This window comes from Molossus molossus, unplaced genomic scaffold (genome assembly GCF_014108415.1).
Source record: "Molossus molossus isolate mMolMol1 unplaced genomic scaffold, mMolMol1.p scaffold_m16_p_18, whole genome shotgun sequence".
Taxonomy (NCBI): domain Eukaryota; kingdom Metazoa; phylum Chordata; class Mammalia; order Chiroptera; family Molossidae; genus Molossus; species Molossus molossus.
In genome coordinates, this window is record NW_023425353.1 from 24,461,276 (window position 1) to 24,487,322 (window position 26,047).

General features: G+C 49.6%; 1 protein-coding gene across 2 annotated transcripts in view; it reads right to left on the bottom strand.

The window, feature by feature from the left end:
* Positions 1 to 26,047, bottom strand: part of SRGAP3 (SLIT-ROBO Rho GTPase activating protein 3) — a 229,625-nt gene that overhangs the window by 21,517 nt on the left and 182,061 nt on the right. Inside the window, exons 11-18 of one of the 2 annotated variants that reach the window (XM_036267035.1) lie at positions 21,093 to 21,120; positions 12,265 to 12,295; positions 11,098 to 11,158; positions 9,092 to 9,169; positions 7,070 to 7,204; positions 3,596 to 3,701; positions 3,168 to 3,395; positions 309 to 388 (exon numbers count right to left, since the gene is read on the bottom strand). In XM_036267035.1, coding sequence (XP_036122928.1) covers positions 309 to 388; positions 3,168 to 3,395; positions 3,596 to 3,701; positions 7,070 to 7,204; positions 9,092 to 9,169; positions 11,098 to 11,158; positions 12,265 to 12,295; positions 21,093 to 21,120 — 747 coding nt within the window. Of the gene's footprint in view, positions 1 to 308; positions 389 to 3,167; positions 3,396 to 3,595; positions 3,702 to 7,069; positions 7,205 to 9,091; positions 9,170 to 11,097; positions 11,159 to 12,264; positions 12,296 to 16,022; positions 16,126 to 21,092; positions 21,121 to 26,047 lie in introns of both variants that reach the window. The other variant, XM_036267034.1, reaches the window with a different exon arrangement.

Here is a 26,047-nt window from a genome sequence, read left to right on the forward strand (position 1 = left end):
GCACAGAACAGATCCCTGGTGGGGGAGGAACGAAGAGACAAAGCATGCTTCCTACTTAGGAAACTCTTGCCACTTAGGACTTGCACTTGGGCCAGCAAGGATACCGAGAGGGACGAGGCAGCCAGGTAGGAATGTGGTACATGGAATGCACGTGCCTGAGGTCTGTCTGAGTCCCCATCCGTCTGGAGGAGGACGTGCTGACTTGCAAAGCTGGAGGGGGTTACTCTGGCCAGCCCCGTGGTGAGCAGTCATGAGTCAGCATGAGAGGTCCGGGTGGGTTCCTCGGCCCCAGATTGCCCCTCACTCACCTTCATCACTGGTGTGAGGTTCGGTGCCGTTGTCATGGTCAACTTCATCAATGGTCCCTGGCTCACTGTGTGGGCTGTCACTGCAAAGAAACACAGGAAGGGGACTCGTTGGGAGGCTTTGCACCTCATGCTGCCCGTAGCCTCCCTCAGGCACCAGCCCGGATCAGGCCCGGGCCCACTTGATCCCGTCTTTTCCATCTGACCACCCATGGACCTTCCTTCCTAAGAGCAAACCACTTCCAGCCCCCTGGTTGGGAAGCTTCCCTGCATAACCTTGCCCAGAGGCCCCCAGCCCTGGAATTTGTTGGGCTGTCTTCTTGGTCAAGGTTGTCAATGCCAAGGTGTTCTGTAAGATCCAGAGGGCAGTGGTAAAACTCTGGCTTTTATCCTCAGAAGAACCACAGGGTAGAAAAGGAAGGGATTTTGGAAGTACTGTGAGACATTCATTTAGCCTGGCTCCCTGTCTACACGAGAGGTGACACCCAGAGCAGTGGAGGGTCCTCGGAGTGGCCTTACGATGCTGTGTGCAAAAGCCCAGGCCAGTCCAGGTGGTGCAAGCAGACCAGCCACCGGGGTAGACAGGGTGGCAGAGTGACTCCAGGTTGGTCAAATTTAGTCACCAATGCACTGGGGTCGTTTCACCAGCTGGTACCCTCTTTCGAGATTATAAGCTTCTTGAGGCCAGGGTTCACTCACACAGTTTGTCAGCTGGTTTCTTTCCTGAGCCGTTGATTGAGTCCTAATATATGCCCGACACTGTGTAAGGGAGGAGGGATGCACTGATGGGCCAGGGGACACAGACCTGCCCTCTGGGCCAGGAAACAAAACTGCAAATGGAAATGTTTTATGTAGAAACAGATGAGCAGAGACCAGAACAGCAGAGGGGACCTACACAAGGTGGTCAGGGGAGGCGTCTAGGAGTAGGTGACATTTGCAACGCCACTTAAAGGCATATAGACTTTATTATGAAAAATGCCCTACTGCCTCCTGGATAAGGTCCAGACTCTGCACAATGGCTCATGTAAGACTCTCCTAACTCGGGTCCTGCTGGCGCGTAGTGTCTGCCCTCGCCACTTCCCTGGCACACGAAACGCTCCGGACACGCAGACTACTGTCCCTTTCATTGAATGCCCCAAGTTTAGAGCACTCTTTGCCCACTCCTCAGCTGGCTGACTCTAGTTCATTCTGTAGGTCTCAGTTAAGTCATTATAGCCTCCGGAAGCCTTTCCTGACCTCCCTACATTGGCTCAGGGGACCCTACTTCTGGAACTGCCTAGTCCCTCCTCCCAGAGCTCCCAGCATCGGGGGTTCATTCTGTTCAGGGCACATCCTCCCCCCAGCCCAAGGCCTGGGCCAGCACGGATGCTCAGTAAGCGTTTGTTGAGTCAATGAATGTTGTCCATTGTGATGAGACCCTCAGCCAAATGCCCCCTTGGAGCTTTGAAATTGTCTCCAAAATTACCATATAATTGATAGTTTTCCTTTCTCAGGGTATGCAAATGTGATTAAGAAAAGGATGATGATTGTACAGTGTTCTTTGATAAGTACATCAAGATCTGTAGGATCCTTCCCAGAACACAAATGATATATATATAAGAACAGAGAACTAGTAATGGTTACAAACACTTGAAAAGCTTCTCTTTGTCCAGAAAGCCCGCTTGCTGGCTGTGTACCATTTCTGTTCCGAACAGGGACAGACTTGCTCCGAGGGCCTCACATGAGATTAGAGAGCTGTGCTAACACCGGGCCCAGTCTTTCTGCAGAGAAGTGTTATGGGGAAACGGGCCGGGGCATCGGTCTTCTTTGAAGCAGTTGCCCAAATATGCCCACAGAACGAAAGCATTTAAGAATCCAGGAATGCTTTGACAATCAAAAGACAAACTCCCGTAGGCACCTGGCTCAAAGCAGTGTGGGTAATGCCGAAATATACAGCTGTGTATTGTTATGGATGGGGAATAAGGAAAGAGTGAGAACCCTTTGATAGGTTTCTGCCAGCTAGTGCTCTCAATCTCCTGTCTTTTCCACATTAAAAAAACATTTCTATCTGACCACATTGAAGGTCTTAGCCTGGGGAAGTTCGTAGGCCTTCATGTGATAAGGCTCTGACATATTTCTCCCCAGGACCAGAGTAGGCGCGTAACTTAGCAACTGTTGACCTGGTGTGGAGCTCTCAAAGACAGTGAGTCCACTTTGCAAGAAAAGAGAACTCCTGGATGGACAGGGACAATGGTAGGACGTGTCACTCTCAGTTCATGAGTTTGAGGTGGAGGTTATCTACTTCCCTGCTCTCTGGGATGGGCTTACAACTCCCCTGGCCAATGACAGCATTACACCTGCTAACAAGGTGATTAGTTCACCAGACTCCAGCCTCAGCAAGGAGACATCATTCTTGGGCTTGTGCTAGAACATTTGGGAAGAAGAAGCTCTTTTTCCAATGGGAATGCTGAGAAAATGGACTCTGATTCTGTAGTTACCAGATGCCTTCTTGAATCCACCAAGAAAAGGGCTGCCTGAGAATGAAGCCAACGAGGAAGAAAGCAGAGCCGCAGGCTGGGGATTGTAGGATCAAGTCCTGGGGATAATAGTTGAACCCCTGGATCCAGCTATACCTGAAGCCATGATCCAGACTTTTTAAGCAAACCAACACATTCCCATTTAACTTAAGCCAGTTTAGTTGTAGTTCTGTCCCTTACACATCAGCAATCTTGACTGATGCATCTATCTCATGTCAGGCTGCTGTGAAGCTCAAATGAGAAAAGGTGTATGGGAGTACACTAAGAAAATTAAAAGGTTTCTAACTGTTCCCATTCAACAACAACAACGATGATAATAACAACATTAAGAGGAGTGGAATCTTACCAATATTCTTCCCCTCCAGCCATGCATTTTTCATACACGGGTCCTTCTAGCTCCCGGGGGCTGGGAAAGATGGCTTCGTGATGGATGATGATGGTTTTGATGACTTCGTTGACGTGTGCCTGGCAGGACACAGGGTCCTGCCCATCAGGAATGTGCATGAGGGTGGGCCCGAAGCAGATGGCCAGATTGTAGGGATCCATCATGTTCTCGTCACTGTACTGCGAGAGGCTACAAGAGAGGAGGCACTCTGTCACCTAAGAAAGGCGAAGGCTCCCCCTGTGGTTTCTTTTTCTTGGGGCTCCCCTCAAATCTGGGAGGGTTCCATGTTCAGCTTTGAGAGCAGCTACACCTGCTAAAGCCTCAGAATCCCCCCTCCCAAAGTAGGCTAGGGCTGAGGCAAAGAGGCACCCCCTGGCTGGACCACTCACTGGTTGAGGAAAGCGAAGAGATATCTCATGACCACGATGACCACGCGGGGAAGGGTGACGAGGATTTGTTGGATCTGGTGCACCCTCTCAGCGGGGCTCTCCAGTTCTGCAACACAAAGGGCCTTCAGGTTATCTGTCACCCTCGGAGAGCCCAGCAGCCAGCATTTCCAAGTCCCACCTCCTCCGTCAGCCCACATAGTTCAGGGGGGCCCCTTCTACTCAGTTCTGGGGACTGAAATGTGACCCTGGCTGGCCAAAGCATCCTATTCCCCTGGCTATTGGGTAGGTCCAGGGAGGAGAACACAGCCTAATCAGAACCAGCTACAGTTGATCCTTGGGACTTTGGGCCGGAGAAGCTAGAGAGGCGTCCTCTTGAAACTGGGTAGAGGGAGGTGAGGCAGCTAGGGGATCCCAGGGAAGAAGATCCTGCCTGGATGACAACACAGAGAAAGAGGGGACAGATTCCTGCTGATGCCATCTGAAGTCTGCGTCCAGCGAGGGCCTCCGCTTTTCAGGAACGTGAGCCAATAAAAAATCCCCTTATATGGATTAAGCCAGTATACGTTGAGTTCCTGTCACCTGTGCGTCCTGATGAAAACAGGTAGCCCATGTTTCACTAGACTCTTTATAAACACCAGCTATGGCCCAGCTAGCACATAGGAGGTGCTCAGGAAAAGAGAGCTGAATAAATAACCACCTCTCGAACTAACACTGGCCAAAAAGCCTGGCAGATGCTTGCGATCTTGCCTCTGACCCGTTTTCAGGTCAATCGGACGGAGGCGGACACCGATGTTTTTATCAGTCAGGCCGGGGGTGGGAGCAGCGAATCGGGCTGGATGCGGAGAGAATGTGCGTGGTGGGCTTGCCTTGTGGAGAGGGAAAGCTGCAGCCAGAGGGAGCTGCTGGAGCTGCTGTTCAGCTGCAGGCTGATGCCGGGCTGATGCACAAGCCACGTGGGTTTCTTTTCCAGAAAACGCGGCCTTCTCACGTCGCCCCTCCCTCCAGCCTCCGCGTTCCTTCAACGTGTTTCTTCTAAAACACCCCTTTTCCTGTTTCTCCTCTGCCTCCAAGGCCCCTCACGATGGGGCTTCACCCAACCGCGCATGTCCCGTCTCCTGGTCACCGCCCCTTCCCAAGGCATCTGGAGAGGATCAGAGCCATGATTCTCAATGAAGTAGCAGTGCACCTCTGGGGGCGCTTACAAGTATATGAGGCATCCTTTGAGGCTGTCAGTGACTGGAGGGTGCTCCTGGCATTGGGATCCAGGGCAGCAAGGGGCTACGCGTCCTGAGTACAGGTAACACACTGCTCTATCCTAATGCTCTCGGTTCCCCATTGAGAAACTCTGTGCCAGGCCACTTGATCCACCATCTCCCTTTCACAAAGGACCTGGCAGCCCATGGGCCTTTGCACACACTGTTGCTCTCTCCTCCCTGTCAGGCGCATGGCCGCCAACCTTCAAGGTCTGGCTCCAGGGAGCTTCGCCAAAGCCTTGCCACAGAGTTAAGGCTCTGGCACCTTTACCAACTCCACTGCCCCTCCGCGTCCTCACCTTCAGCCCTCGTGCCCTGGCACCATCTCCATTATCATTTATTAATTTTTTCAGAGAAACATTTAGTTAAAAAGGAGACTTGACCTCACTCTGTAAATGAGAAACCAGGATCACTCGCCACAGTTAGAAGGTAACATAAAAATAGATATAATGCGCCCTGGCCAGTTTGGCTCAGTGGTTGGAGCGTCGGCCTGCGGTACAGAGAGACCCGGGTTCGGTTCCCGCTAAGGGCACGTGCCTCGGTTGCAGTTTGTCCCCGGCCCTGGTTGGTCGTGCGGGTGGCAGCCACTCGATGTGTCCCTTCACATCGATGTTTCTCTCTCTCTCTCTTCCTCTCTCTCCCTCCCGCTCTATCTGAACAAAAAATGGAAAAATGTCCTCGGGTGAGGATAAAAAAAAAAAAAAAAAAGATATAATGCAAGCAAAACAATATTACTAAATTATAGGTAGTCATGGTTCTATCCAAAAGTTCCTGAGACTGAATCCCATCTCTCCGTGGAGAAGGGAGATGGACCCGCGAGGTTCTCTCCTTGATGTAAACAGTCACAGGGTCTGGGAAGAAACGGAGAAGGGATGTTCTTTCTCATCGTGTGATTCAAGTTATTCAATGTCGTGAGCGTGTGCCAGAGGTCAAGAACCGTGTCTGCTGAGGACCCTGCTCAGGGACTGGAAACGGGCTGAGCAGGTGACACAGGGCGCAGACAAGAATGGACCTCTGTGGCCTGGAGCTTCTGAGAGCTGATTTGGAGCGTGACGTGGGTCTGGAAAGACGAGCAGGACGCAGTGTGGAGGCAGAGGGCGGAGGAAGGGTGCTTTGTACAAGGCAGATAAGAGGGCAGAAGCCTCCCTAGGCTGTCACCACCGCCTGGGGCACTTTCTTGGCTGCAGATCAGAACATCGTGAGAAGGGTCCCTAGTGAAAGTGGGTGTGGGGTAATTTTCTGTAAATCATATTAAAGAGTTTATTCCAAAATATTAAAAGTATCATATTCTAATAGTAAATGTTTATTTTCAAAATAGACCCCGAGACATAGAAAGGAGTATGGTTCAGACTGACAAACCTCAGAGGAGGGGAGCCAGGGGGATGGAAGAGAAGAACCAAAGAACTTAGATGCATGTATGCATAACCAACGGACATAGACAACAATGCTGGGGGTGGGGGGCGGGATGGGGAGGAGGGTGTCTAGGAGGGAAAAAGGAGCAACATCTGTAACAAAAATAAATTAATAAAAATTGGGGAAAAAAAATTCCCAAAATGTTGCCTTGACTTTTGGCATCTTAGAGTCAAGGTGCCTTTACTTCAGCCCCCTGGACTGGGCTCCTGACTTTATCCATAGACATACTACCAGTCAAGGTCAAGGAGGACTCTGATGGCTAGCTAGTCAGAGGAAGCCCACAGTCAAGTTATTTTCACCGTTTCCCTCATTTGTCATGTTGCTGACCTGACTCCCAAGCCCTCCATGGCTCCCACTACCCAAGGGGAAAATCTCTGGAATCCTTGCAAGGCATTCAAGCTCGTCCCCCTCTTGCTCCATCGTTCCCTTCGAGCCTCTTACACCATGCACTGAACAAGAAGCCCTCCTGCTCAGCCCTTTGGTCTGTGTGTCCCCAACTCTGCCCAGGATCCCTGTGTCCACTCCTGAAGACTCCGCTCACATCACTCTCAGCCATGATCTGAGAAACTAAGTCTTCCTCTCTCCTCTTCGGAGCTCCTTCCACACCCAGGGGTGTACCATGCCCATCAGCTCTTCCATTAGAAACCATCTTGTTATTTCTACAACTAGGCTTTGAGTTCTGTGGGAACAAGGGCCACCTGCCTCTTTCACAGTGCCCCTCCTGTGTGCCCAGCACAGTGACGAGCCGTAGTGCAACTTCAAGAAGGCTTTGTCAAGGAAACAATCTTTCCGCCTGAGAAATACTTACTGATGGTAGATATCAAATCTTGAAACCTTTCCTTAGGAAAGAGTGGGTTTTCCAGTCCTCGGAAATACAGTTTTAAGACGCCAGCAACTGAATTGATATCACGTTCATTTTGATCGTCCACAAGGGGGTCTTCACCTGTGAGGACACAGGGGGTGATGAGTCAGCTTGAATAGGAGGCGGGAATATACAGATGGCGGAAGAGGTGCCCCAGGCCAGCCTGAACTGGAGGAGAGGCATTTGGGACAACCTCCTTCACACAGCAAGTTTAGAGTCCTCCCTGCAACTGATTTTGTAAATGCTCAAATCTATAGAAATGTAAAGGTCAAATAACGACCACCCATCTCCCTTCACTGACACTCATCAGCTTACACTCATCTTGCTTTCTCTCCACTGGGCTGCAGTTTCTACTCCTAGCAACACAGGAGAATGCTCCTTCCCACAGCCCCGCCCACGGGCTGCTGTCAGTCTTGTACATTTTTGCCAATAGCATAGGGCGAATGATCTCTCAGGAGAGCAGCACTTTTCAGTTTCATCAGGGGCTGCTGGGCTAGTTCACCCCCAGGACAGCTCCCGTGGGAAAGGTGAGAGGAAGCAGGGAGCAGTCTGCCCCTCCCCGCTGAGCCAAACCAGCCAGGGCTCCTTGGTCCTTAATCTTTAAGCTCAGCTTAGGGCCAGGGGTGAAGAATGCCCAAGTACCGCATAAGTCCCTCAAAATCAATACCAGCTGATATCACAGGCCTCACCAAATTAGCCTGACCAAATACAGCAGGCTAATTTTTAAGTTGATAGTTTTGTATGGCCCGTGAAAGATGTTATAAATATCCAAATGGCTCTTGGCAGAAAAGTTTCCCCACCCCGCCCTGGCCGGTTTGGCTCAGCGGTTAAAGCGTCGGCCTGCGGTCCGGAGAGACCCGGGTTCGGTTCCCGCTAAGGGCACGTACTTCGGTTGCAGTTTGTCCCCGGCCCTGGTTGGTCGTGCGGGTGGCAGCCACTCGGTGTGTCCCTTTCACATCGATGTTTCTCTCTCTCTCTCTCTCTCTCCCTCCTGCTCTATCTGAACAAAGAATGAAAAAGTGTCCTCGGGTGAGGATAAAAAAAAAAAAAAAAAAGTTTCCCCACCCCTGGTAGGCATGTCCTGGGCTTTGCTATCCCTCCCCACTCCGTCCAAGCTGGGCTTGCTGTCTGGGCTCTCCCACTAGCAGTGGCTGTCTTTTGTTCTTGTACTTTCAGGCTCCAGTCCAGAGCCTCGTGCAGGGTAGAGCTCAATGCATGCTGGTTAAGTGGATAAATACATGGATAAATAAAGAGTAGGAGTTTGAAACAGGGGAATTCTGGGGTTTTATGGTTCTAAGTGCCCAAGATCCTGGAATGAACTCCAGGACTTAAGCTCCCCTGGATCCTAGGAGGTCACTCAGTGCCCCATCCAGCCAAATCTTGCTCTCTATACCTGGTTCCAAGTCACAGTGCCCAGGTGTGTGCTGGGGGCTATGGTGGTGCCTGCCTGGGTCTGACATAATGCTCCCCCCACCCTGAGCTAGACCTCAGGATGGAACTGGGAGGTTAGGGAGGGGGTGAGAACTAGTTAACCTCATTAGGGGTAGGAGGAGAGTGTGGTCTCTTCCTCCCTATGTATAGGCTTTGCTAAAAACACTCCATAGAAAATTAAGAATTAGGATATTCTAAAATCCACTCAGTGTTATCTATGTTCTTCCAACTTTTCTAAAACACAGCAGCCTTTGCAGCCTCGCAGAATCATTCCAGAGTGCTTTATACAGGGTCCTCTCTCCCAGCAACCACTGTACAGCCCACCAGAAGACGTCACCCATGTGTGCCTGCAAACGTTTAACAGCTGGTGCGCTGGAGGGGAAAAAAAAAGATCTTGGTGTTTGCCAATTTCTGCAGTGTAAATACTCCCCTCAAGGCTGATGCCAACCCATCAAGGTGAAGTCACTGCACACGACGTGCTAACACCTACCCTTGCTTCCCCTGGCCACAAGCTTGAGACGGTCTCTCTGCACCTACCTCTCTCAAAGGAATTTTTGATGTCATTGACTTCAACCTGAGATCCTGGCACTCTGAAGATCCCTTGCTGCTGGAGTCCTGTAAGAGAAGAAAAACGAAAGAGAAAAATGCCATGAGGCCTTGAGCGCATCAGATCACTGGGAGCACTGATGACTCACCCCACTGCTGGTCTCTTTCTCCCACCGTCCTTTATAAGAGAGTCATTCCCAATGAAGGTCTCCAGGCAGAAACCCAAAATAGCCTTTGCAATGAACTGTGGTTGGCCAAAATGCTCAGACACATTCTGCTTCATAGGTCTGTGTCTCTTGTCTGGGCTGGTAGGAAAAGGCCACAGGAAGTTTATATCAAGACTGGATCAGTGAATAACTTCCAATGGAACCTATAAGTCAGCTCAGGCAAATAACCGGTTGGTGCACGTTGCTACTGAGTTTACCAGCTGCATTGGCACCAAGGAGCTTGGCCTGAGTTTATAAATGCCATTTGAGTGAAATGGCCACAGAAATTTTGAACAAAAAGATAATACCACTGCCTCAACCCTTTCTTCCCCTAACACAGACATTTTCTTCCTTCAAGAAAAGCTAGATTCTAAAGTACATGCTGGCCTGGGATCGAGAAATTTAGGGAGATTCAATCATTAAAGAAAAACAATCTCGCCCTGGCTGGTCTGACTCAGGGGTTAGAGCGTCGGCCTGCGGACCAGAGAGTCCTGGGTTCGGTTCCCGCTAAGGGCATGTACCTCGGTTGCAGTGTGTCTCTGCCCCAGTTGGGGTCGTATGGGTGGCAACCACTCGATTTGTCTCTCTCTCTCTCTTTCCCCCCCTCTCCCTCATGCTTTATCTGAAGATAAATGGAAAAAAAAAGAAAAGAAAAGAAAAACAATCTCCTTTCCTTCAGTGTTTCTACAAGGCTAGGACGAAGGAGACCCTGATGCCTGACCTAATTGTAATAACATAACAGCAGCCAACAGGATGGAGGGAGTTGAAGGACCTCTCTCCTTTTAAATGGGAATTAGTGGGGGATACTCTGATCCTTTCCCTTGGACTCGGTGTTTTTGTAAGACAACTCTCCACATTATAATTGAGGAAAGTGTTTACTCTTAAAAGATAGGCTTTTGTCAAAGTTTGGTTTGTACGCAGGTGCTCAATAGACACTTGTTTATTTCTTTCAATACTGACTTTCTACCTATGTCACTGGCCCATTCTTGTCCAGTCCCACTGGCTTTCATCCCACATTAGCCCTGACACTTGCCCTTCTCTCCACCTGGACTGCATGGCTGGCTCTTCCCTTCACTCAAGTCCTGAAGGGCCCTGCAGCCTTAATCACTCCCTTGGAGACGTCTCTCCTTACCACCTCAGCCAAAGCAGCTCTGCCCCCTCCAGCCATTCTCTGTTCCCTTTCATTCATTTCTTGGCAGTATCACTACCTGAAATTACATTATTTCTTTCTCTGCTTGTTTATTTCCTTGCCCTTCTAATTGGTAATGTAGCTACTCATGGCTGGTTCCTTACTGGGATCTTGCTCAAGCCTGTATTCCCATTGTCCAAACAGTGCCTGCCACACGCTGAAAAAATATTTCTGGAGGAATGAATAAGTAAATGCTGAGGATCCCATGGTTAGCAAATCCCAGACACTGTATTTCCTTCATGGAGCTTGCTACAAACTTGCAGTATTAACTGACAGACTGGCCAACAGCATTCAGTGCTCACAGCACAGAGCGCTGGGGCTGGGTGGAGTAAGGAAGGAGCATAAAGGATTCTCCTGGCCATGCCTTTCCTGCTCCTCAGTTTTCCTAGTCGCTGGGTCTTCTCACCACCACTCTCCATCCCTGGACACACAGGGCTCAAAAGATAGCACCCAGGAGAGCGCTGTTCCAAGGAGTGTTTCCCCCTCAGAAGCAGAGCAGACACAGGAAGTCTTCCAGATGAATTAGAATCTCGGTTCCTATGACAACAGCTTCGCACCTGTTCTGGAGGGTGCTGAAAACACTGCCCCACGATTGAGCTTACCGTATAAATTGATGTATCGGATGCAGCTCTCAACTACAAGCGGTATAGCTTGTCCCGAATCCTTAAGAAAAAAATTGTGAGTTTTATTGGGCTTGGCAACCACCCAGGAAAAAAAAAAGACATTGCAAACACAGATTATCAACTCAAGCCAGAATATTAGTACCATGAGATTAGTAGGAAAACAAGCAAGGAACTGCTAATCCTAAAGTCTCCACAAACAGTTAAAATAGAACATCTTCAGTTATGTGCAGAAAAAGGAACAGCTATGATCATTTTAAAGAAATGCTCTGTCTTCTTACTCAGCTGGGAAGGAATCAGGGCTCAGGAGACTTGATGGGCAATCTGGAGGGGGGGGGGACCCCCTGCATAGAGACCGGTGGAGTGGGCTCTTGGAGAATTCTCTGCCTCCCACTCCACTTTGCCCCAACTCAAGCCTATTCTCCCAGGACTCAGGGATGAAAAAGCAGGGCCAAGGCCTCCTCCCAGGACTGCAGTACCCAGGCCCAGAACTAAGAAGAATACTCTATGGGAGAAGAAAGCTGGCCCGAGGGGTCCTCTGGTGCCCTGAGAAGAGAGGACCAATTCTACTCAGGATGTTACAACCTAAACACCCAGACAAGATACTTTGTTAAACAGTAAACATGTTATAAAAAATAAAGGTTCTAGAATCAGCTAATGTCAGCCCTTGACCACTGAGTGGTCAACCTTAGTCAAACAGGCTGAATAAGATGCGATTCTAAACACAGGCATCTGGGCTGTGAAATGTATTTTCAGTTACATCTTCCTGGACTGGCCCGTGGCCACCAAGGGCAGGGCCAGGGGTCATTTTCTTTTGAATTCTTTGATCGACTGGCCTCTCTGCTATTTCAGGTCACTAAAGAGCACAAGATCTTTTTTAAACTCTTTGAAAGGGTCCAGATTAAATACCCGCCTCCTCAGCGGGTGAGGGAGCAATAAGGTATTTGCACTGTGCTCCTGTAAGGGCACCTGGACGCTTCCGGGGCTCCTCCACACCCCCCTGGGAGAGCTTCCCTTGACTGGCTTCCGTCAGGGGCAGGATAACAGAACAGACCCGCTGCCACAGGAAGGTGGACCTGTTCTAGAAGTCAGTGCTAAAGACGGGTTCCATCCAGCTGAATGGGGCTAACGGACCTTTCTAGTAAATACCTGGTTCCTGGTTCGAGCATTTCTTCTTCCTCTGATAACAAAACATAAACAGGCAGCAGAGCAGGAGAAAAAGAAAAGATTATGCAGGAGTAAGATCAGTTAGAGTAAGCAGATCCTTCAGAGTCCGTGAACGCCAAAATGCAATGGCAGCCAGCAAAGGTCCGGGGACGCTGCCCACCAGCGGGCTGGGGGGAGGGACGCCCTGCGTCAGGGCCTCGTGGGAGTCCCTGCCAGTGGCTCTCTTGGACAGCAGGTGACAGAAGGGCCTCTTTTCGTCCCTGTCAAATTGCAGGAACAGTGTGCACTAAACCCTTTCTTCACCCCAATATCTGGCTTCTCCCCAACACGGGGGCTCTGTATACACCAGCGGGCCAGGACCCACTAAAGGCCCCTTAGGGTTAGCCCAGCTGCCCACAAAAAGGAGAGACACACACCCTCCTGTGTCTACTGCAATGCTGCCCCTGGAAGTCAGCTCAGGAAACCTCATTTCGGTAACAAGCTAATTTTACCAAGATCACGTGTACCATGTGCCCTCTGGTTAGGTCCCGACAGGATTCCGCCTGGCTCCAAGTTCCAAATGGCTTCCCTCGCTCTCCTACCAACAGCCTGGGTAGTTTTTCCTGGGTATCCACGTGGCTTTGCTCCCCTCCCAACCCTGGACCCTTACCCTAGCACTGAGAACACCTCGGGGAACCCCAAATCTGAGAAAGGCGGGCAGGGAGGCCAGCAGGGGGCAGAATGCCCTCACCTTGCCTTTGCTTTTGCTGCCGCCACTGAGGGCAGCTTGGCTCTTCCTTCCCGCAGTGCAGCGGGTCAGGCTCCGGGTGGGTGCTATGCCTCGGCCAGGTTTCCGAGGAGGCAGGACTGAGAAACCGGAGGACGTGCTAGCCGGTGACATCTATGCAGTCGCCGCATCTCAATAACTGGAATGATCCTATGTTGGCTACACCTACCCGACTCCTAGAACCGAGCAACAGCCTGGCCAGGGGGCTCTGTGAGCGAGCCCCTAGCAGCCCATGGCGACAAGGACACTGAGCACTCCCAGAGAGCTTGCTGTGTGCACCCAGCGCATGCCGTCGACCGGCTCATCTGGGCCAAGTGTCACACGCTCCGGAGGCAGGCGACTGCCATTCTTGTTTGGTAGAAACAAAGTGAGGACTCCCTCTCTGTCCTAGGAGAAGACCTCCCGGGCTTCAAAATGTCGAATAAAAATTGGGTTTATTTCTATCTGAGAGGAGCCAAAAAAATCAAGGATTTTGGAAAGGGTCAATTCAGGCAGGGCCCTAGAAATGTATTACATACTCCAACAGCAATGTATCTGTCCTTCTTAAGCTGGGGACACCTCCTTGTCCCTCTAGACCTTCGTCATTACAGAGTCCCTGTGATGTTATTTTATTGGAAAACCTTTCATAGGTTTGGCATTTCAAAGCTGGGGATTCTTAGTCCCCGTGGAATGTTCTTCCAGGTGGCACATAAATCATAAGAGAAAACTAAATTCTGTTCACAGAGGTTGAAAAATGAACTGCGTTTTACTGCTTTCTCTGAAAGGTAACATCCTTGAGTAAGACCAGGCTTCGTGCAAGCTTGCCTACACTGCCTCGCTCGCAGCAGGTGTGCAGAAGACTGAACTGCACTGACAGTGTGTCCTAAGTAGTGTCACTATACACAGATGCAGTCGTTAAACAGACATAACTCTTTCTTTTCAAATAGTCCCCTGAGGAGGCTGTGTGTGTATTCCAAAATGAGCCACAGCTCAGTGCTCTGGGTATCCCTCTGTGGGGGCCTTTTCAGAGCCAGTCCGCCAGCCCCACTCCAGCATGTGCCTCTTGCCATTTTGTACCCCCAGTGGTGTTGCAAAGCTGAGCTTAGAAAGACCAGGGTGGCCATTCTAATGCAGAGTTTGGCACCACTGACAAATGCCAGCCTGCATGCTCTAAGGGGGACTGGCCACCTGAAGCGATAGCTACATGTCTAGAATAAGAATGTAGCTTCCCGAGGTGACCACCTCCAAGGGGCAAACTCTCACACAGCTGGAGAAGTTCTGATGTGTGTCAGGAGGATCCAAGTCAGATGACTTCATGTAGGAGCTGTCTAAGAGGCTATTTCCTTAGACAGAATGACTGATTTTCCAGTCCTGTCAGATAAGAGTCAGCGCCACCTGCCCATTCTCACTGATCACCCATTTCCAGGGAGCTGAGTAAGTTAGAGATGGTGTCCCTGTCTCGGAGCCTTCGCTCATTCTGTTCCTCCTTGCAGGGCTCCACTGTCCTTCTACCCTCTGCTCTGTCCCTACCCTTCCTCCAGAGGAAGCTCCTGTGCCCTGGGGCTCAAAACTCTTCTTGCTCTGAGCTCACACAGAACCTTTTCCATGGGGATAGTTCACCAAGTGCCATGAATCACCTTATGCTTTCAGCTCTCTGTGTTGAAATCCTCCCAAATGACACCTAAGTTCCTTGCGGGCAGGGAGAACAGCCTGCACGCCTTTCGGTCCCCGCTCGGTTACAGAAAGTGGCTTTCCCGAGGTCCAGGGTAAAGTCTTGGCAGAGGGAGGAGGGAAGCTGAAGAAAGGACAACGCTTTGACATAGCCTCATCCTCCTATGACCAATGGGATGGCAAAGGACTCACTCAGGGACACCTTTTTCCTGAGGCACCCAAGGGCACCCCACTTCTGGGGACCCTCCATGCCTCACCCCTCTGAGGTATACTGAAGCAGCCCCACCGTTTCCCACTTGGGGAATCTCACTTGTGCCCCGCTATCCTTCCCCCAGAACTCAGCCCACAGGCAGAGACAGTCCTGAGATCCAGGCACCGGTACCCTCCCCCTCTGCACGTCCTGGGTGTACCCTGAGGATGCAGGAAGGAGGGCAGCACAGTGGGGCCCCATTTCTTCCAAACTCAGCAAAGCCCAAGAGCCCTTACTGTCCCTGACCGACAGCAGTCTTCTCTTCTGCAGGAAGTGTCTTCACTGGATGGGCAGCTCTGAAAAACCTGGCAGGGCCCTTCTTGCTCCCCTTCCTCGGTCTCTCCTTCACCTGCCGCCCTTTCCAACTCCATCGCCATCTGAACTGGCCTGAGCCATTGATGAGGGACGGCTTGACCCTGTACCCTTCGCGTCCAAAAACAAAAGCAGAGGCACTGACCTCGCTGAAACGCTTTTGTTTTTCATTGAAGGTGTAAAGAGTAACCTGGAATTCTAAGGGACTGCCTCTTCTCCCTTCTCCCAACCCGCCTAACAAGAAGCAAAACTAGGAGGGGGTCCTGTCATACACATTTTATGTTTCCTTTGCTGGCATAGTCTTAACTGAAAAAAAATAAATAAAATCACTGTTGCCCACAGGGATTTTCTTTCTGTTGCTTCCGGCCAAGCTCCTCTTGGGAGACGTGGGTGTGGGCGAGGGCGGGGGTTTCCCGACAGGCCCTTTGGCAAGTGAGCACCAAGTTCCCGGGGCAACAGAGCGGGGCTGGCAGACCACTGCGCTGGCACCTCTGCCCACGTAGGCTTCACCGGGTTCTGCATGATCTTACCCCTGAGAATCCCAGAAAGCAACTGGCCAGAGACCAAAGCAGCTCTGATTAGAAGCCCTCGCTGGAGCTAAGCGCAGGCTGCAGGTGGGGACTAGTTGGCCATAGAGCCAGGCCGAGGGCACGATGGAAAGTTCTGGTAGGTGGGGGCAGGGCGCTGGTGAAGGGGAGCATGTGGAGAGAGGCTGCCATTACATTGGGCACATTCGCGGACTCTGCGGCTCCCAGCAAGTACCTTAATGAACGCTTCCATACAGCCGTTAAATAGTTTATGGCTACACACTGAGAGAGGCCTAGGTCTCCTCATTTTCTGTGGTTTAGGGGGAAGACAGGGGGGCCTAGGGGAAAATGGAACAAAAGAAATCAAGAAAGCAACCAATGTAAACATACAACTGGGAGAGACGCTCTTAAAACCCATGACCGGAGCAGAACACACAATGCAGATGGAAACCCCTGAGCCCCCAGCACATTGCGTCCAATGCTCCATCTGAGGGCCTTTGGATGTTCAGGGGACCTTAATTCACCCACAATGGCAGGCGGGAGCGGCACCCGTGTAGCACAAATGCATTCTGAATCATAGCGGGAAACAGCACGTGTCCAGGAAACCACTGAACCTCCAACCAGAGGCTGTCATCCTGCAAAGCTGACCAGATGGAGGGGGAATCAGGGGAGAGAGATGTACTCTGTAGCCCGAGAAAGCAAGAGACTTCCACAGATGATTGGAAGGGTTAATTTTTATTATTTTGGCTTAAATGGATCACCAAGTCTCAGTTCCCAATGTTCCAGGGCCCTGAACTTCCTAATGCCTTTGACATTTCAAATGCACTTGACTAATCTTTACTTCATTGATCTAACAGCCAGGCAATTATCATTCTCATTTTAGAGATGAAGAAACTGACACCGAGAGAGGCTGCAGCTTCTTTGGGGTCCCAGGGTGACCCAGGATGATGATTATATCCTGTTCTTTAGTCAAGTACACTTGGATTAAAGCACTTTCAAATCCACTTCCACACTTCACGTCAGCTCAGTCCTGTATGTGTGGCCTCATTTTCAAACAGTCAATAACCAAGACCTAGAGAGGGGAGCTGGCAGAGCCAGGCCACAAACCCTGGCCTCTTTGGCTCCAGATCCAAGATTTTTCCCACTGAGCTAGTCATGGAGCCTTCGGGCACTTGGTCCTTTCTAGCCCAGGACTCAGCCCTTCCATTAACCCTTGCCAGTGGAGGACCCATGGGGTCAGGTTGAAAGTGTCTTGCTTTGCTTTGGGGTCTCCATTCCCTGTGCTCCACTCTTGGCCACAGGGAGGGGAAACCGCACCACGGTTCACCAGGAACAGTGAAACAGCCACAAACACTGGACCAGTCTCCAGAGTTGCTCACCATGCATATGCCTGTGTTGGTTTATTTGCTCATCTTTCACCACCCGAGTTGGCCTGACTCAATGCAGCCAGCCTTCCAGGGCAAAGGGCTCTGAGGTTAGGAGGAGGGCCCCTCACCAAAAGAGGCAGTTCATTTTCAAATGGCTTGGTTTACAATTTGGAGAGCAACAAGTGGGGGCCCGGCCTGGCACAGATAGGGTCCACACATGATGAGCAAAGACCTGCTCCCCAGGTCTTGATTGAGTTCTGTAAATGGGCAAGAAATCTATGGGCTTTGGAGCCAATCAAGGCGAATGAGAGTCACGCTGCCTCTGCTCATGGGCCGTGTGCGTGTCTCCTCAATAGCCCAACCACCCTGGAAGCTCTAACCAACTTCTTCTCGGCGTTTGAGTATTGAGCAAATGCCGCTCCTCCAGGACATGCATGGGCTAGGACAGCTGAATCCAAATATCATGCCACCCAAACACTGGAACCAAAATAACAGCACAGACCAAAAAATTTTGAAAAGAAACAACAGGCAAGATTATTTCGAGCCCATCTTGGATCTTTTTGTCAATTTGGTTAGCTAAGTCCATGTCATTTCTTTTTTTGTAAGTTACTTATTTTCTGAGGATGTGCATATATGGAGCTGGTATTTCTTACACTGGATCTGCTTTTGAATTTCCAAATTCCAAAAGAGAATGCCAAAAAATGTGACACAAGGCCATCCGTTTCAAGTTTTGGAAGTAGGAATAACTTGAGGATGGCAACTTTGATGCCTTGTCCTCACAATGTTTTGGGTTTCTGTTTTTAAACGTTCTCAGATCATTTCCTTATCTCACATGGTATAATATCCTCACAACAACCCTGTGAGTCAGGCAAGAATTATTAAACTCACTTTAGACATAAGGCAAATGAGCTGATGAGAGATTAAGAAACTTGCCCAAGGTCATGGGAATGAATAGAATTCAGCTCTTCCTACTCCAGGTTCACATGTGAATGTGAAACTGAGAAATTGATTTTATCACAGAACATCCAGTGGGAGCCTTAACTTAGCTATTAAACTCCCACGGCCAGCAAGAGTAGCGACTCTTAGGGCAGGTGTTGGGACACCTAATATCAAAAAATCCTGGTGCCCAGCTGGTGGAGTTCCTTCATATTAAGTCCTAAGGACTTTTTTCCTTTAATTTTATCAAATGGAATAAAGGGAAACTAGGATACTTTCCCCATTTCTCCTACCCAATCTGGAAAGAAAGGACTGGTGCAGTCACACCAGGATTTCTTGCTGTGTGGCGCTCTGCGCACTGGCTGGAATCTCTGACAAGGAAACGTAGCTATCCCAACTTTGCATGACATCAAATCAATACCGACTTACTGAAATGCTGGGTGGGGCACAAAGTGGGGAGCAGGGGGGCAGCTCAGCCAAGGAAAGTGGGGCAGCCTAAGCCTTCCATCTCTTCTGCTGCTCAGTTGCAGAGCAAAAAGGAAAGAAAGAGAGAGCGCAAGAGAGAGAGAGACAGAGAGGGAGAACAGGAACAGAGAAAGCCACAGAGAGGAAGAAAGAGAAACCAGAGACCAATGTCCCCTTTCTGCCTTTCAACCAAGATGAATATATACATTTGTTGGCAACAGCACTTGACCTCAAAATTATTGTGACCAAAATGACAGTGATAAGAGTCTTCCCTAGACAGCCCAATACACATGGGTGTCAATGTCCAAAATGGCAGCAACACTGCAGTTCAGCGGTGCTCAGGCTTTCGAAGGCTGTGCGTGGGTGTGCCTTGGGTTGTATCTGTTTGGACAGAAATCTCCAGTGATTTCGTCTCTAATCCAGACCACAGGGGCAAATAAACCTGGGTTAGGGAAGCCAATCTTTACTTTGAATAACCATAATCAAACCTTACCCTTGCATCTGGCTTTGACATTTACCATAAATTTTTCAAATGCATTATTGCGTCTGTTCAGCCTAAATTACAAGATTATTATGAATTTGGGCTATTATAAGACAAAATTCTTAAGTATGAGAAAAATATAACATATTGCAGCCCATGTTCAAAAACTGGTCCATCTATACAAGGCCAGCAGTGACTTGGCTGAGGGGACCTGCTCAAATGATCATCCACAATGACACTGACCTTGGCAGGACACTATGGAAGATACAGAGAGTCTCAGTACAGAAACATCTCACCCGGGGCCTTTCAGATGAACTTTAAAACCATTACCAAGTTGACAATTTATTGCACAACAAGTTAAAAATGATTTGTGGAAGTGAGGGGAAGCTTTTAGTTTAATAACAAAGCTGACTTTGACCGTGGCCAGAACGCAGATGGCTGGGTTTTCAATTTAATGCAATGTGTCTAAGTGGGAGGTCTGGTCATCCTAACTTAGATTTCCCAGGCCCTAAGTCAAAGACAGTATGGAAGACAACATCTCAGTGGGCTTTATTAAAAAAACAAACAAACAAAACACCCTCAACTTTTCTCTGAGGTGGACCCTGGGACCTGGCCAAGGACTGATTACAGCTCTCTCCTACAACCTGCTGGAATCTTCTCCCACATAAATTCTAGGAATGAATAGGAAGTGAGGGACAGCTCAGTTCATCCTCCATCTGTTTCACCGTTTGCAAATGTGGGTGTAAAATGTGGCTTCTATTGTTTTGGGACTATGATAACACTCTCTTGCAAGAATAAATAAATAAGGGAGTTTGTTCCTAAAAGGTTCTTAAAAAGTGACCCTGCACATCTGACCCACGTGCCAGAGGTCCTGCCTGGCATTTCGAATCATCCTGATGTTCCTAGACTTCCGGGCCTGGAGGAACAGCTGCACAGGCTAAGCTTCTGGAGAGCCCTCGGTCTCCACCATCCTGGGCCTGGCAAACTGAAAACCCCCGAGCTTTCCAAGCCTCTTCCCAGCCAACTCCCTTCCAGATGAGAGAGTTCAGGGTCCATCCTCCCTCTTGCCAAGTGTGACAGCCTCCAGGATTCTGGGTCACGGGGAAGCATGTGTGGGAAAAGGATATCATCAGGTTGCTGGGCCCAGGATGAGGCAAAGGTAGCTCTCAGGTCACCTGATGGAAAAGTGCGGGTCATGGCTGAATTCATGATGGGCAGGAGGACAGCCAGTGCTGGGAACGCGGAAACAGATGGGCTCTAAGGAAAAACCTGGGCAATGACAGGCCTGCGTATGGATGTAAACTCTCTGACAGGAGAGGAAAGGTCCGGTCGCTGAGGTCAGCTGTCAGCTACCAGCTGCTGAGTGGAAAGTGTTCACTGGCTCTGGTCTGCTCGGGGAAAAGCGCAAAGGGTAATGTTGAGCAAGCTAGAGAGAAAGCAGAGTGGCCTGTTTGTTATTTTCCCAACAAGGGACTCCCCATCCAAGTGCGGGTGAGGTCCAAAGCCAGGGTGCGGGCACTAGGGGCATCTGCACACGCTTATGTGGGTATGCGCATGCATATGCCCAGCTGTGTGCAATTTCAGCCAAATCCAAAGCCTTGACACATGGGGACCCTACGCTGGGCCCCCACCTCAGCTGGACAGTTTGCTCAGCAGCCATGTAACAGATGGGAAGACAAGTCAACAACTACCCCACAGCCTAAGGTCTCTACTGGTTGCCCTCAGCCACTGCAACATAGATTGCTGTCCCACTTGGTAGACCGTGCAGTCAAGGTGGGGGGAATACCCCACTGACCCACAGCAGCTCAGAGAGCCCCCTCCCCATCACCAACCTGGAGGGGGCATGGTTTCGGTCAGGCTAGAACCAGCAGAGCATCCATAAAGACACTATCCCCTCAGGACATGGTGAAGAGCTGTCTCACTCTAAGAAGACTCCAGCTCGTCTGGGCTCTCAGCAGTGTCTTTTCCTCCCTCTTCTCCTCTCCTGCTCCTCCCACCTCCTCCCACCCCCCACCTTAGGGCACCGGGTGAGAGAAAACGAGATGTGAGTTCTTACCTGGTTGTGCCACATTCTGCTCTCTCCCCTGGAAAGAAAAGTATATATTGATGTTTAGTTGTTTTTTAACCAGAGAACATTCATCCTTCCCTAAAAACAAAACGCAACTGATCTTAATTAGCTGTGACATGAAGAACCAAATCATGCCTAAGGTACGGTCTGTCGGAAAGAATCGCCTCTTATCAAATCCCGAGTGCCTCCGATTCGTAGGGATATGTTCATACACATTTCAGTTTTTATTGTTCACATACATTTTTTTTCAGTGATTCTCTCTCTCTTTTTTTAATCCTCACCGAGGATATTTTTTCCATCTATCTTCAGATAGAGTGGGAAGAGCGAGGGTGGGGAGAGAAACATTGACGTGAGAGAGACACATCGATTGGTTGCCTCCTGCACAACCCCGACCAGGACCGAGGACAAACCACAACCAAGATATGTGCCCTTGGCCGGAATCGAACCCATGACTCTCTGGTCCATGGTCTGATGCTCTAACCACTGAGCCAAATCGGCCAGGGCTCAACGATTCTCAAAACAGCCTGATGACCGTCTACATCAGAATCATCTGGGACCTTGGTTAAAAATGCAGATTTCGGGACTCTCCTATGGGGCTCCTCAGTCAGCATCTCTGAGATAAGAACCCAGGAATCCACATTTTAACAAGCTCCCCTGGTGATTCCGTCTGTGCATGCCAAAGCCTGATGACTATGCATTGCTTTATATCAACACAGCTTTATTGGCGCTGAAGTGTACCAGCCACAAGATACCTTCCTGTGGTTCCTCACCCTTCCGCCCTGCTCCCTTCTTTCACGGCTAAGGACCTGCTCACTTCCTTCAGTGGAAAAGGAAAATCAGTAAGAGGGGGTCTTGGTGTTGCCTCCAGAGCGCCACCCACCCGCCTGCATGCACCTACTCACCTTCTACTTGCTGATACTCCCTACTTCTGCCAGAGCCCAGGCCTCTTCCTTGCGCTCTGGGTCTCATCCCTCTACTGTTCCCAGGAACTCTGTTCCCACAAATGTCTCCCCTCTCTCTAGTAGCATCACCAACCTCCTCTCTTCTGGATCCTTCCATCAGCATGCAAGCAAGCATGCTCTGGATAAGTATATGCTAGCTAGTTCTCCCTGCAACTACACCCCCATTTCTCCACTCTCCTTGACCTCCCCGAAGGAGGAGTCCGGAGGCACTGTCCTTCCTCCCCTCGTGCCTCTGCAGTTGGCTTCTGTCCTCACCACTTCAAGGCGCTGGCTCTGTGGGGCTGAATCCAATGTCTTCTCTGCTCTCACTTGACTTTTCGGCGCCATTCAACTTGTCCCATTGCTCCCCTCTGCTTATAAAGATTTCTCCTCTTGCTTTTCATGACTCCACACTCCCCAGGTGTCCTTCCTGCCCTACAGGCTGTTCCTCAGTTTCTCTTACTGTCACCTCCTCATCTGCCCACCTCTAACCTCTAAATGTCGGACTGCCCCCAGGATGCGCACCCGGGCCCCGTCCTCTTCTCTTTCTGTGCACCCTTTCTAGGTGATCGCAGATGCTTACTGAGGGCTCCCTAATCTTACCTCCAGATCCCGTAGCTCCCTGGAATTTCAGATTGCCCCTGTTCGATTCGGAATTGTTTTACTGAGGTAGAATTTATATATCATAAAACTCACCCACTTGAAATGTAAAATTCAATCATTTTTATTACCATTCGAAGTTGTGCAATCGTCACCTCCAATTCCACGCAGAGCATTCCCATCACATAAGAAAGACCCCTTGCGCCAATTTACAGTCACTCCCGGGTCTTACCTCCCGCCCCTGGAAACCACTAATCCACCCTCTGTCTCTATAGACCTGCTCATTCTGGACACTTCCTATGAACAGAATCATGAAATATACGGCCTTCTGCGTTTGTCTCCTGTCACTTAGCCCAAAGCTTCTGAAGTTCTTCCACAGAGCATGACTCAGCACTTTGCTCCTTGCAGGGAGCAGCAGCGGCCTCTGGACAGTGCTGCCCAGTGGACATACAAGGCCAGTCATAATTTCTAGAAGCCACATTACAAAAAAGTAAACAGAAACAGGTGAGATTAATTTAATAACAAATCAACACACAGGCCCTTCATTCCTGCCCGAAGCCACAAACAGTTACAAGAGTGACTGACGTTGGTTGAATTGGAGCCAAAGACCAAAGTAGAAAAGTTACATAAAACAAATTTGTTCTGCTTAATTTGACTGTGTGCCTGGGATCTGGGGCAAATTCCCACCAGACACCAAACTGAAGTAAATTTGCATGTGGGCCCAAGACCCTGAGTGGGAGCTGATGGCAACTAATGAAAGGGGCGAGACGGTGGCCTGTGTGGACTGTGAGGCATCAGTCCTCAGGGTTGCATCAGCTGTGTGGCTCGAACTCACAAAGGGGACCGAGGAGGAGTTTCTTGTTCCACCTCCTCTGGGTGCCAAGTTGGCCCTCCCTCCTGACCCTCCCTTCCTGTATTCACGAGGGTCCAGTCACACTGCCCTTCTTTCGGCTCTGACCTGGAACATTCCTTCCCACCATTGCACGGGCCGTGCCCTCTGCCCCAGCCCGCTCTCCCCAGTTCTCCATGTGGCTGATGCCGCCTTCTCCACTGCTATCAGCTTAAACAGCACCTCCCCTTTGAGGCCTCTCTGATCACCAACCTAAAGCAGGTCACCCCATTGTCGCTCCCTCCCACACACACACACTTGTTCTCTATCTCAGCCCGAATTTTCCATTCATGCCACTTACCACAGTCATAATTCTTTACTTAATAGTTTGTTTACTGTTTGAGGTCTCTCTTTCCCGTAAGGGCACGGACCTTGTCTGTCTTGTATACATGGAGGATGGACACATGAATGGACAGACAGGGCGGGGGAAGAAGTGGGGAGGTAGGAATCAAAGGTTTGGGTCCTCAGTGGAATGCCAGTACACTCAAGACAGCCCCCCTCTGGCAAGGACCCGAATATACTCCTGCAGCTTGAGACCATGTTCCAGCTCTCGCGAACCCCATCACCAACATCTTTTGGAATCTGGTGTCTCAACTTCTAACAAATATCAGAAATAAAAAATGGCCTGCCCTTTACCTTTGAAGACTTGTTGAGATTTTAAAAATATATATTTTACAGTTGGTGGCTCGGCTATTTTCTAGGTTAGACTGTCTGGTCCTGGTGGACACCGTGCTGTGTAATGGGCTATTAAATCTTGGCCTGAAAGGTTATGTCCTGTCTCTTTTATAGACGAGGCACCATTCATCCTTGAGGGGCTTTAGTGAACTGAAAGCCACCTGTGTCTTGGGTGTAAGCCCTGGAGCACACATGCTACGCAGGGCCATTAAAAGGTCAAACATCTAAGACTAGGATGATAAACTAAGAATTCTCTGGCCAGTAAAACAACATAGCAACGTCCACAGGCACATAAGGGTGGATGTTCTTGTTCCCAAGAGGTGGCAGTGCTATTATTTGTAACAAGGAATGCCCATTTGTGGGGCACATAGAAGGTTTCTCACTCATGTGTCCAGGATCAATCACGTTAAAACATTCACTTCTAGTGGAGGTGATTCAGAAGACTCTGTGTTTCCTCAACTCATGGCTTCTTTCAGCCATGTGGGCAAGGCATTCAACATGACACTTCATTTCATTTTTTAAAAAAACCCCACACACTTGTAACTTTTCAGTCAAGTATTCCACTTGGCCTCACATTTCTCCCCCGTTTTCAAAATTTCTAGATTGTTCCCCCCCATACAAAATAGCTCTCAGATGAAATAAGAAGGCCACTGATGCAGGCATAACCCCGCCCTGGCCCCACTCTTAGAAGAGCTTCTACTGAATGGAAGTCAATGCTCCCGGCCACTGACACGTGGAGAATTAAGCAGCCAACATTCTGAGCTCTTCAGTCTCCTTATTCCATGCCTCCCCTTGCCCAATGGGCAAGAACTTGATCAATCTAAGTCGGTGCAAATTCTCCTGCTTGAAAATTCTCCCTTTTCACCCGATGCCCTAAGAATCCACATATGCCTTTATCATGCTGTGAACAACAACAAGATTTGGTCTCAGCGTCAGTATTTTCGGTAATTCTGTAACTTATTAACTTTAGTTAATAATAATGTATCAATATTCATTAATTGTGACAAATACACCGTACTAATGTAAGACGTGAATAATAGGGGCACTTGGACATGGAGTACACGGGAGCTCTGGGCTACCTTTGCAACTTTCTGTAAAACTAAAACTAGTCTAAAACAAAAACTGTATTCAAACATCCCCATTCCAGTTATCAAAAGGAACACCGCGGGCTTCCCATGCCGGCTCAGAAAATAGGACCACAGCAAGTCTTCTCGAGAGCTCCTTCTTAGATGCCCTTGTGCTTCTGAAGCTGCATTTTCCTGTAGCTTTTTGTTGCTATTCAGCTCAAAACTCAGAAGGACTGGAAATTCACATCTCAGAGCAAGGTGTGGCGGAGGGCTAAGTAAGCTTACAAGACAAAATGGGTCAGAAGTCATGCCAACTAAAACTGTTATTGTTATTATTTCATGAAGGCTGTTCAGGCCAGGGCAGTAATAAAAGGTTGTACCTGAGGAGCACTTAAGGGGAGCTGGAGAGAAGCACTTTCTCATCTGGGATCTTATTTTTTCAAAGAACATCTAGTTTTCTAAGTCTAAGACATCTGATTTCAAAAATATAAGTAGCCACCAACTCACATGTTACACAGCGTGAGAAACAGCCCCAGCCCTCAGCCCTCAGCCCCATGACCATAAAAACCGATCCTCTTTCATGCCAGTCGGGGAAGCTGCCCCATCACACACTCGTCAACGTCCTCTCTAGGACTTTCTGTCTCTTCTCTGTCACTCCACTCCGGCTGTTGTGTTTCCCTCTTTGTCACCCACACTCCTCAATGGTCCCACTCACCTGGCCCAATACTGAAGTGTCGGGATGGGCAGGATGTAGAGGGGAGGGAGGAAATG